Source organism: Nothobranchius furzeri, chromosome 6 (assembly GCF_043380555.1).
Source record: "Nothobranchius furzeri strain GRZ-AD chromosome 6, NfurGRZ-RIMD1, whole genome shotgun sequence".
In the NCBI taxonomy this organism is placed as follows: Eukaryota; Metazoa; Chordata; class Actinopteri; order Cyprinodontiformes; family Nothobranchiidae; genus Nothobranchius; species Nothobranchius furzeri.
In genome coordinates this window covers 30,372,295-30,384,918 of record NC_091746.1, presented here as the reverse complement: position 1 = coordinate 30,384,918, position 12,624 = coordinate 30,372,295, and the positions used below count along the sequence as shown (strand labels likewise).

Below are 12,624 nucleotides of genomic sequence, written 5' to 3'. Positions count from 1 at the left end.
ATTTGGTCGTGAGCATGGCTGATTTGATTGAGTTGGTGATGAATCACTCTTCTAGAAGCTAATGAAGGCTGAGGAGACATTTCAGTGGTTGGATTAGCGTGTTGAGAAGACGAACGTACAGCGAGAAGATAAGTTTCACTTGACCACAGATCATAACGGACACTGAGGGGTGCTAAAAGCAGCAGGACTGCTTCGTTTCCCTTTAATATAAACCTATTCTCGTTTTAGTCATAAGGCCCTTTTAATCTGAAGTCCTGATGTCAGCATATATTTTATAAAGAACTGATTATAATCTCTATAATCTCTAACACATCGTGTTTGGAACAGTAGACCCGGGACTTTTGTAGGGAACCACCTGTTCACCTTCCTGAGGCTGTTCTCAGGTAGAAAGCACTTGAAACGTCCTGCCAAGGGTTTATTAAACATGTCAGACCATCACAGGGGGCGGGGCATATTTACCACGCCCACCCACACATCTGCAGGTCTGACTGGAGCAGATTTTCCCTCTCACACTGGTGCTCCAACACGTTGTTATAGTGATTTATTCCGGCTCCACTCCGCTTTGCTGTGACATGTTTGGACTTTCAACACAACGTAACCCGACTACAAACGCCTCTGCTGCAGAGGAAAGGTGTCTCAGGTGCCCCGGGTACCAGGTGACTGATTATACCGAAGCCGTCCCCTCGGGCCTGAAATCCAACAGGTGGTTTAATACAGAGCGGTCTCCCGGTTCCTCGGGTTATCTGTCACTCACTCTCTCTCTCTCACACACACACACACACACACACACCCAGTGGGATGCTGCTCGACATCAGGACGGAAGCTGAGTCACAGAGTAATTCCAGCTGCTGTGAAGCCAGCAGGACTGAGATTGGATGAGTCGGTCACAGCAGAGCTTTAATCAAGAGGGCCCCTCTGTGGCTCGGCTCTAACGGACCCCAGAACCAAGTCTGATTGCAAAGCCTCCAGGCTGCTAACACCTCTAGAGTGCACCGACTCCAGCTGGAGTTGGCTGACCCAGATGCCACCACATTGCTGCAGAAAGAGCAAAGTTAGTCATTTAGTACGTATTAAACACGGTCTCTAGGACAAAGGGCTATTTGGGTCCTCCAGGGGTGGACTGGATTACACGGGAGCTCCAGGCGGGAGGATTATCAGCAGTAGATCAACAGGTTGAGCGGGTTGTCCAGTAATCGGAAGGTTGCAGGTTCGATCCCGGCTCCGGACAGAGACACTTAACCTACCTTGCCTGCTGGTGGTGGTCGGAGGGACCGGTGGCGCCTGTGCTCGGCAGCCTCGCCTCTGTCAGCGCGCCCCAGGGCAGCTGTGGCTACATCGTAGCTCATCCCCACCAGTGTGTGAATGGATGAATGACACACTGTAGTGTAAAGCGCTTTGGAGTCCTTACTCTGAGAGGCGCTACACAAGTGCGGCTCATTTATCATTTAAATCATCTGGAGAATAAAACTCTCCTTCACTCAGAGGCAGCAGCAGAAAAACTCAACCCGTAAAGATGTCCAGTCTTCCTGACCTTCGTGACCTTTCATTAGTTATTATTCTGTTCATTTCCCATTCAGTTCAGATACGTTTGTTAGCTGTAAATGAATAAATGCAGCCCAACATTAGGCTTTAATAACTCACTCGAACTTAAATCACTTCCCCGCTGGGATTAAGAAGATGTAACTGAATCTAAGACGAGGCCAGAAACGAGAGACGGGCAGAAAAAACTGTTGAGTGACAAAAGCAAAAGTCCTCTCCAAACTAATGATTCACTTTCAGCGCCTTTGAGAGAATTTTTAATTATGAATCAGGTTCTGATTTATTCTAGAGTTTGATACGAAGGGAATAGTTAAAAGTTTGGACGTTCTTTTGTTCTTTTAACTTGTTGATCCCATCTTCCCTGTTAGTGGGATCCTCCCGTAGGGTGCAGTCAGGATTCCCAGGATCCTTGGAGGAAGCAGCTGCTCCCAGTAAAACGATGGTTTGATTATTGCAAACCCATCACTGGAGATGTGTTTGACTTGGCACAAAGGATTTTCCTGCTTAATAGCAGCACTTAGGAATCCTCCTCCTTCACACAGGCCCTCCAGGAAAAACACAGCTGAGGAGAAGCTGGAAATCGGACCTTTCAGGACTAATCCAAGAAAAGTTGGGTCGAGACTTGAAAATAAAAGCAGATTTACCAGATTTGTGTTTTTTGGCTTAAGCAGGACGTGTGTAATCTGCTGGAGCTGAAGCTCTGACGCTGAAGGACAATCATAGTTCTGCTGGTTTGGTAGATGACGGCGCCGAGGCTCGGTTCTGCTTCAACCTTCAGCTGCATCAACAGAATCTTGGGTCAAATCACGGTGATTCATGGAGCCGTTTCCTGTTTTTCTGAAACTTGTTCTGTGACCTGAACTTGGAGGCTCCTGTGAGTCACACAGACCTGCTGACCTGGTGCTTCAGACGAGTTAGCGGTGCCGATCTCACAAACGTAGAGTCAGACTAGACCTGTGCAGGGTGGGAACACTGGTTCACGTCTGCAGAAGAACGATGTTCTAAAATTATCCAGCCATCCTGCTTCGGCGCTGATTAGATTTACAGGAACGTTGATAATTCCCACACGGAGACGGGTCTCTAACAGCTGCTCAGGGTTAGTGGAAGCTGTGAAATTAGATTCAAACACGTTTCAAAGTAAAACTCAACAGAAGGAAGATCCATAAAGGAATGGAGCTCCTGTGGTTTGGCTGACCTACCCGATGAAGATGATGATGAAGAAAGGTTTTAATAACATCTTCGTCGGTGCTGGACTTTAGACTATGTCCGACTTTACATCCAGCTTTAGAATAAGGACTTATAAGTGGATTATTCTAGAACGTTGTATCATCATCATAATCATCATCATCATCATCATCATCATCATTAGGGGGAAACCAGTATATCGGGACAATATTTACCACTTTTATATATCGATATCTGTCCAATTTAAAGTCAGGCACATCCCCGGTGCTGTTGCGGAATTTAAAGAGCAAGTCACCCCCAAATCTACTTTTTTTTTCTGATAAACAAAATAAACGAGTGCAGACACGTGTAGTTAATAGTTTTGCACTTTAGTGCATCTTAGTTCAAATTTAAATATTCTGCCTAAAACTGTCAGTGTAGCACCTTCTTCAGGTAAAAACTGCACTACATTTGAATTTAAATCTGCTATCGCTATTGGCTAAGAGGTACACTATGACGTTAGCTGGTACATTATGATGTCACAATGTTGTTGTGAGCCTGTGTGTGTATTTGTTGGTGGCTCCGCCCTCTCGGTCTGCTAGGCGACAGCATTTGTTGCATTTTTCAAACAGGAAGTGGGAGTGGAGTAAGACTCTGGTGGGGGTGACTTGCTCTTTAATAATTTTCACATTCCTGAATAACATTTTCATAATAAATGCTCAAAAAATTTTCAACATATTTTTTAGCTGACTAATTTTTTATGTTTAATACTTAATACTTTTATTGATTTGTTTGATTGACTTTATTTAGATGTCTGTCTTTAACGCTGAGCTGTGCACAGAAATGAGATTTCCTGTGTTCAGTGCAGCTGATGATGTTAGTGACATTTCAGCTTGCAAATAAAGTGGAAGATGTTGAGATAGTGTTCATGAAAATTAGCCCCCAAAAATGGGCAGGACACATCGGCCATCGGCTGATTGCAGCTCCCAGTCATCGGTATCGGCAATAGAAAAAACTATATCAGTCAACCTCTAATCATCATCATCATCATCATCATCATGCAATACATATCAACAAGCATGCGTTGGGAAAAGAAGATTTCTGATGAAGTATTTCAGGATTTAAATGTAGCACATTTATCTTCTTTCTTTTAGGTAACACAAAACAATTTTAAATCATCTAATTTCAGACACAAACACCTACGCTTCAATAAAAAAATAATGTAAGAAATGTTCAAGCTGCTGCCAGTGGCTCATTAGGGTCACCGTGGCAACCACGGGTGTCCGATCATTCTATAGGAAAATTAGATAAAAACAACCAAAGGGATCTGGACACCAGTTCAGTCATGCAGCATCCAGCTTCCTGTGACCCATTTAGTTACTGCTGGGAAGTTTACCTGAGCTGTAGAGCTCCAGAGGAGGCGGGGCTACATCACCTGCTTCATCTAAATCCCATCTACAGCACACAATTTCTGACTGATTCACACGTCTGATGTGATTTAGAACATTTCAAATTGTAATAAAAACCACTAAACATTTCACCTCAGAGGCAGAAAACCTTTCATCTTTTGATCTCACCCCCTGGATCTGGTCTTCTAAACTCACCATCTAGTCACCGTTTTAGAAGATCAGCTGAATTAACAGCTGCTTTGGGCTTTAAACGTTTCCATTTAGGAAATAACCGTGTATTTTACTAACTCTAAAAGAACAGTTTCTCTGTCTCTAAGCTTATTTTTAATTATTGGTGATTAATACGCTTGATGTTTGTCTCTTTGAATCAGCTGCCCTGATGGTGAAGCTCGTTAGGTCTCTGCGTGCTGATTGGTGGATGAGCGGTGACTCACGCTGAGTTCTGCTGGTGACCTAATGGACGGGGCTTTGGTGACTTACCTGGCGCTCTGCCTGGTTCTTTGTTTGGACCGTGGGTGACCTTGGGAGCATGCTGCTCTTTCTAAAAGTCCCTCACTCAAAGTCGCCCAAGCCTGATCAGAAACTCTGATTGGACCAAGGCCAGGTGGCAAAGAGCATCCCAAACATCTAGGCCAAAGACCTTCCTGAGCCTGTCCCTCCCCTCCAGCATTTGTATGAGATCATTCTGTCTCCTCCTGGCTGCAAACACACGACCAACCCCTCAGAGATGGATAAAGATAAGCCCTGTGAGATAAACCGAGTGTGTGAGGGAGAGTAAATCCCCCACAAACACCCTCCTCGTGTCCAACACCGGCTCAAGCTCCTGGCACGTTCCGTCTGCTTGGGCTCTCAAAGCCACTAAGCCGCTGCTCCCTCTGTCCACCTGCCATGAGCAGCCTTATAACCTGCTTTGCTGCTCCTCACTAATCAAAAACATTTATGCCTCAGCAGGATGACACCCGCCACCCACACAAAACTCCCCCTCAGCCATGTATTAATGAGAGATTAGCACAACATGTGCCTAATTATCCTAATCAGTAAAGGTTCAGAGGGAAAAAGTGACACCAAACGGTTGTGAAATCCACGTAAGAGCTCTGTGTTTGAAGTCGTTCGTGAAGAAGGCCTCGGGTGGGAAAACTGTCGGGTTAAAAACCTTTTCTCCCAAGAAACCCTAATTCTATTAGCATGAAATACAAATGCTTTATCATGCTTTTTGTTCGGTTTTCATCACACATTCATAATGAACCCTTTAAAGCCGGAAATATGAAACTAATAGCTTTTTATTGCCAAATGGTAATGTGACCAAATTATCTACTTTCTTTTACTTTATAACAAGAACTGCCTGTCTGTCCTCCACCAGGGGGCAGCAGACACGTATAGGACAGGATATGGCTGGTTCCCGATGAAGGTACTAATCCTAATGCTTCATCTGGAGGTGTTTAGGATCGGGAGGCGTTTGATGTGTAATGATGGTCTAAGACCAGTGGTGTCCTAGCAGGTCCAGGACCAGCAGATTAAATGACCCAATTGAACAAGAAGAGCAGGTGAGGCAATATCAGGTGCCCATGACTAGTCGTTAGCTCATCAGTCCTAGCGGGTGCTTCTCACAGGCTGTTGGGGGTGTGAGACAGGAACCATTTTAAAACATCTACAGAGAAACGGAAGGTGTGAAACGCCCCTGAAGGTCTCACAAAACCAGCACTTTTCCTCAGTGGCCTCGCTCGGACTCGGAAACAAACACAACCATGGGCCCTAGCATCTGGGAACGTCGGCTTTGAAAGGAACCAAATGGGACTAAGGGATTGAGTCGGTTAAAAATGCAGGTGCACAACAATTAGTGAGCAGCAGCTGGTGAGGTCACAAACGGCCACGCACGTGCACGCCCAGCGCACAAACACACTCGTTTACAAACACTTGGTAAATGCTGTGCAGGCATTCTTCTTTCTGTCCTCCAAGCTAAAGGAAAGCAGGAGGCCCGTCTGGGTGGGAACGGTGTATGCTCCTAACGGTCAGTGGAGCAGAGGGAAGCAGGAGGAGAACAAGGATGTCATCACACTTTCCCCCTCAGTCAGCCCTCCGGGGTTACCCAGAGGATTCCGACTAAGCCCAGCCATCGTAATAGGTTTAACATGGAGATGTAGCGACAGAGAGATGGGTGGAAGAGGGACAAGTGATAGAGGGACAGGTGGTAGAGGGACAAATGTCAGAGAGACGGGTGGCAGAGGGACGAGTGGTAGAGGGACAGGTGGTAGAGGGACAGGTGGTAGAGCGACAAGTGATAGAGGGACAGGTGGTAGAGGGACAAATGTCAGAGAGAGGGGCAGCAGAGAGACAGGTGGTAGAGGGACAAGTGATAGAGGGACAGGTGGTAGAGGGACAGGTGGTAGAGGGACAGGTGGTAGAGCGACAAGTGATAGAGGGACAGGTGGTAGAGGGACAAATGTCAGAGAGAGGGGCAGCAGAGAGACAGGTGGTAGAGGGACAAGTGATAGAGGGACAGGTGGTAGAGCGACAAGTGATAGAGGGACAGGTGGTAGAGGGACAAATGTCAGAGAGAGGGGCAGCAGAGAGACAGGTGGTAGAGGGACAAGTGATAAAGGGACAGGTGGTAGAGCAACAAGTGATAGAGGGACAGGTGGTAGAGGGACAAATGTCAGAGAGAGGGGCAGCAGAGAGACAGGTGGTAGAGGGACAAGTGATAAAGGGACAGGTGGTAGAGGGACAAGTGATAAAGGGACAGGTGGTAGAGGGACAAGTGATAGAGAGACAGGTGGTAGAGGGACAAGTGATAAAGGGACAGGTGGTAGAGCGACAAGTGATAGAGGGACAGGTGGTAGAGGGACAAATGTCAGAGAGAGGGGCAGCAGAGAGACAGGTGGTAGAGGGACAAGTGATAGAGGGACAGGTGGTAGAGGGACGAGTGGTAGAGGGACAAATGTCAGAGACAGGGGCGGCAGAGAGACAGGTGGTAGAGGGACAGGTGATAGAGGGACAGGTGGTAGAGGGACAAATGTCAGAGAGAGGGGCAGCAGAGAGACAGGTGATAGAGGGACAGGAGATAGAGGGACAGGTGGTAGAGGGACAAATGTCAGAGAGAGGGGCGGCAGAGAGACAGGTGGTAGAGGGACAGGTGATAGAGGGACAGGTGGTAGAGGGACGAGTGGTAGAGGGACAAATGTCAGAGACAGGGGCGGCAGAGAGACAGGTGGTAGAGGGACAGGTGATAGAGGGACAGGTGGTAGAGGGACAAATGTCAGAGAGAGGGGCAGCAGAGAGACAGGTGATAGAGGGACAGGTGATAGAGGGACAGGTGGTAGAGGGACAAATGTCAGAGAGAGGGGCGGCAGAGAGACAGGTGGTAGAGGGACAGGTGATAGAGGGACAGGTGGTAGAGGGACAAATGTCAGAGACAGGGGCGGCAGAGAGACGGGTGGTAGAGGGACAGGTGATAGAGGGACAAGTGGTAGAGGGACAAATGTCAGAGAGACAGGAAGCAGAGAGACAGGTGGTAGAGGGCTGGTGGACAGATGGACAGTAGGCAGAGAGATGAACATGGTCTTTACGACACATACCTGTTGACTGGAATTGTTTGAGCAGCAGTTGGAGCGTTTTGATGCTCTGGGCGAGGTGACATGAGGACACGTTTGGGTCTCTGCCAACGGCTCCATTCTGAAGAAGCTGCAGAACTTTCCAGGTTTTTAGTAATCCTGGTACCAGCCCACCAGAGGCTGACCTGGTGGACTGTGCCAGCCTGAGGGGCGGTTAACCGCTGCTCACCGGCACCTGGAGACATGTTTACCGGTTCATTAGGATTCAGTGGGAGCGCCGCTCTTCACCAGAGGTTCTGTCGTGTCTGTTTAAAGCCTCTGTGAGACATCAGTGAGCCCATCACAGGTCTTAGTGTTATTAAAGATTAATCACAGTGTTCTTTAGCTGCTAAACGATGGCCAACATGACTTTGATTGAGTGTTTCTACCATCTGAGGCCTCGTCAGCCACCAAGCATGAGCATGAGAGCGAGATGCTCCGAGGATGAAATACAGAGGTTGTCGTTTAGGATCGGCCTCGACAAGTCGGAGCTAAAAACAGGCAGACGTGTTTTAGTTCAGTGAAACGAGTCCAGATAAAAAAATCGGCTGGAGTTTACCTTCAGTTTGATGTCCCTGCTCGATTAGGAGATGATGTCACAGGTTCACGTCCACCAGGTCGGCTCAGTACACCCTTGAGGCTTCGCTGCGGCGCCTCTGAGCCAAACGGGAGAACTGGCATAGAGTCGGAGTGAGTGGGAATGCTGTTGTTCTTTTTGCTGGGCAGGAATAATCATTTAAAGGCAGATTTTTTACATTTAGCTGAAGCGAAGTTTAGGATTTATCGTGTTTAAACATAAACATCGATGCTCAGGAAACAATTTTGTTTTTCCAGTTAACTTTTTTCATAATTAATTGTACTTTAATCAGAGCTCTTGATAAAATTCAGCTCACGTTTCTGTTTTTCGTCCATTATTTATTAGTTTTAAACCATTTTACTGGTGTATTATTGTAGCTGTTGTGGTTCTGTCTTCCTGTCCCTCAGTTTATCAGGAGTCAGATAGAGGTCTGGTTCTGACCCGGGCTGAAGCGCCTCTGAGGACCGCTCTGCTTTGGTTCTATCCCGTAGCGTGCTTTTGGTGTAGACAGGATTATTCGGACATTTCTCTGACTTACTGCCCCACAAACGCATGCTCATCAATCAGGGAACACCAGCCTCTGAGTGAGGCCTCTCAGTCAGGACTGTGGGCTAATTTTACCCTCGCGCTGGGCTCAGGGGAGATTATTAAGGCTGTTATTTAAAGCTGCGACGCTGCGAGCAACCTGTGGGCTGTTTATCAGACACATAACAGATAGGCTGAGAAGGCCGGCTCCCTGTAGGGAGATACCGGGACAGCAAGCGTAAAAAACCTCGTTTGATCGGTAGAAGCTGACGCCTCACAGCTATTTAAGATAAAGATAAGATGGGATGCCTTTTATTGTCTCGTAGGGACACGTGTCTTAGTCTCAGAGCTGCTGCAGGAACACAAAACGTTCAGCTCTGAACAGAATTAACAACAATCATCTTTATTTACTCCCGAGACGGCGGCGGGTATTAGAGCCGACTCCTGATGCACGTGGAGAAGAAAGGGATCAATGATGATAAATGACCCACACTTGTGTAGCGCCTTCCAGAGTCAGACGACTCCAAAGCGCTTTACAATACATTCACCCATTCACACACACCCATTCACACACACATTCACACACTGATGGTGATGAGCTACGATGTAGCCACAGCTGCTCTGGGGCGCACTGACAGAGGCGAGGCTGCCGAGCACTGGCGCCACCGGTCCCTCCGACCACCACCAGCAGGCAAGGGGGGTTAAGTGTCTTGCCCAAGGACACAACAGCAGAATTCACCGTTTAGAACCGGGATCGAACCTGCAACCTTCCCATTACTGGACAACCCGTTCAACCTCCACAGATTAGGCAACACTTCTCAGCATGGAAGCTGACTGACCCTTCCTGAGGGCTGCTGGGTGTCAGCTGATTCCGGCTAGCTGCTAACCCGAGCTAACGGTGAGGAGAGCGTTTCCACCGGCCGTTTAACTTACTCTGTTCCTGTTTTCTCTGCAGACAGCGAGATTCTTCCTCCAGACTGCCTACGCCCTCGCTCCTTCACCACAGTGCGCACCACCTCTCTGCGGCGTGAAGCAGACGACTCACGCCTTTCCGTCAGCCTGTGTGACCTCAACCTGCAGCAGGAGGATGGAGGCCCCGCCCATGGCCGCTCCCACCGCCACACCCTCCACCTGGCCTCAGCCTCCTCCTCCACCTGCCCGATCCCCCAGAACTCCCTGAACTCGCAGCAGTCCTCCCTGCTGCCGTCTGCTCTGGAGAGCGACCTGCACTTCCACCAGCTCCGCGGCGCCCACATCAAGACGCTGGACGAGCACACGGTGGCGAGATCTGAGCATGCTCGAGAAGAGCGTACGCTGGTCTTTACCAACCGGCCTCTGCGCATCGGAGAGACCGTGTTCATCAAAGTCACCAAGTCCAGCCCGGCACGCTCGGGTTCGCTGTCCTACGGTGTGACATCCTGCGACCCAGCGGTTCTCAAGCCCAGTGACTTGCCCTACAATCCCGAGGCTCTGGTGGACCGGAAGGAATTCTGGGCTGTGTGTCGAGTACCGACACCTCTGCAGAGCAGCGACATCCTGGGCTTTCTGGTAAACCAGGAGGGGGAGGTTATCCTAAGCCACAACGGCACCAACGTGGGCATGCAGGTGTGCGTGGACAACTCCCGCCCTCTCTGGATGTTCTTCGGCCTGCACGGAGGTGTGACCCAGCTGAGGATTCTGGGTAAGCATCCCAGGAAGTCACCATAATATATAGAAAGAGTCAAACAGAAATCAAGTTCGTTTAAAAACCTGCATCTCACAGGGCAGCTTTCAGTTTGCGAGGGAATTTCTAAATCCTCTCGAAATGTTTGGGAGGATTCTTAATTCCTTCGTCTCACTGCAGCAGAGCGGGAGCTGCATGTTTATTTTAAACACTAATGTCTGAAAGGGTTTACAGAATCGTCTCGGTTTAGTGTCCGTGGGTCAGAAAATGCTAGAAATTTGAGATGATTTTGGGAGGACTTTGAGACCAAGTTGAAATCAGGTTAAGACAAAATAACGACACGTTGTGACTACATTACAACATTGCACCACAGGAACAGAGCAGAGCTAAAACACTTTGATTCCCCTCTAAATGACACTTGAGCAAGTCTCCAACCATCAAGGAGATGCCGACCAGACGCTCACAGCATCATGAGGGCCTGAAAAGCTCAAACTTATTCTGTATTTATTCAAAACTCTGATGCAGGTTTACATTTGGGTGTAACTGTGTGGGAAATTCCCTTTTTTTTAACCGTGTCCTGTCTGGCTGTGAAGCAAGCAGAATTGATGTCTGAATGCTGCTAACAAGCCTTACAGATTTACTCTCAGGTGGAGCATCAAAGCGTCTGCTTTTAATGTCACGCCTGACATTCACCTCTTTTTCACCTCTGTCTCCCTGTCTGGTTGGAATTACAAATCATTCAAAAACAATAACAATAAAATTTGAAGTATCAGGTGGAAATTCCCATTTTTAAGAATAATTAATGTTGGAAAAAACACCCATTTTGCTCTTTTCTCAGTCAGAATCACGAGGATCGGGATATCGGATATCTTATTAGGGGGAGAAGAACACTTGCTTTTTGTTTTCTGAAGCTTTGTGAAGAATCAGAGCCTGAAGTGGCGGTTCTGGGTCACATCCTGATGAGCAAGAGGAGTCGCTGCAAAAGTTCTGATTTGGGTTTGTCCACAGAAGAATTTGGGATGATCAAGAGTTCTAGATGTTGTTTAGGGATCTTTAGTTCTTCATCTTCATTTATGTAGAAAAAGACCAGATGTGTTGTTTTTGAGATCTTTTTGCGTGCTTCCTCTTGTCATGCAGGTTCAATTCAAGTGATTTACAGGTGTGGCCGTGATCAGGTGTGGCAGTGACCAGGTGTGGTAGAGATCAAGCATGTTGTTAACCAGGTATTTTATTGATCAGGTGCGGTAGAGGTCAGATGTGGTAGTGATCAGGTGCGGTACCAATCTGGTGGTAGTGGCTGGTGGAGCTGAGCTCAACTTTATAAATAATCTTGTTAATTCATATTTTAACAACATGGAAATTAATTTGCTGACCTGAAACAAATGAAAGTGAGTAAATCTGCGAGGGCGTAAATACTTTTTTGCATCCTGCTTCTCGTTGCAGAAGGCAGCTTAACAGAGAGCAAAGCTGTGAATTAAAAGGAAAACACATTTCAAATGTAAACTCGTGATTTGGTGAATCTACCAAAGCTCCACCCTGGTTTGTGGACACTGGTGTTCCTCTCGGTTGTGTTGATGTTGGTGTGGTCGGGCCTGAGCACGCTCCGTGCTGCTTCCCTGCTAAATGAGGGTTTGGCGCGTGTGCTCAGCCACCACCTGCTTCTCTAACAATCGTGCTGAAAACAAAAAGCCTTGGCAGCAGATCAGAACAGGAACCACAGAACAATGGAGCGGGTCTGAAGCACGTCTTGTTATCGGACCTCATCTTGGAAGTCCCGGTGAAAATCATCTCCAGATGTCCGCTGCTTTCACCTTAGCCATGTCTTTTATCTGTTGCTGCGCTGTGAGCTGTTCAGGTTTCAGTTCGGATGAACTGGATCAGTCGGGGCGAGAGACGGCTCCCAGAGGACTCTGACTATTTCAGATGTCACCTCCGGACAAAGAGAGGAGTAACGGAGCCGTCTCCTCTGACCAACCAGAGGAGGTCGCGGGTCGGAGTGTTTGGACAAGCTGGATATGAAACCAGTACGCATCAGTTCAGCTTAAAATTGAAACTTTTTAATTAAAGTTTAGAATCAACATGATAAAATAATCAAGATGACCAAAACCTTTCTGCACGTTTTTCTGCTTAATAAACACTATTTGGTTATCAAACCTTTGT

General features: G+C 47.6%; 1 protein-coding gene across 2 annotated transcripts in view; it reads left to right on the top strand.

Moving 5' to 3' along the window:
• The window catches only part of neurl1aa (neuralized E3 ubiquitin protein ligase 1Aa), a 47,723-nt gene that overhangs the window by 25,144 nt on the left and 9,955 nt on the right, over positions 1 to 12,624 (top strand). For both annotated transcript variants that reach the window (XR_008563893.2, XM_015973454.3), the window contains exon 4: positions 9,757 to 10,482. Coding sequence is in view for 1 of the 2 variants with exons in the window: in XM_015973454.3 (XP_015828940.3) it covers positions 9,757 to 10,482 (726 nt within the window). In the remaining variant the exon portion in view is untranslated. The remainder of the gene's footprint in view (positions 1 to 9,756; positions 10,483 to 12,624) is intronic.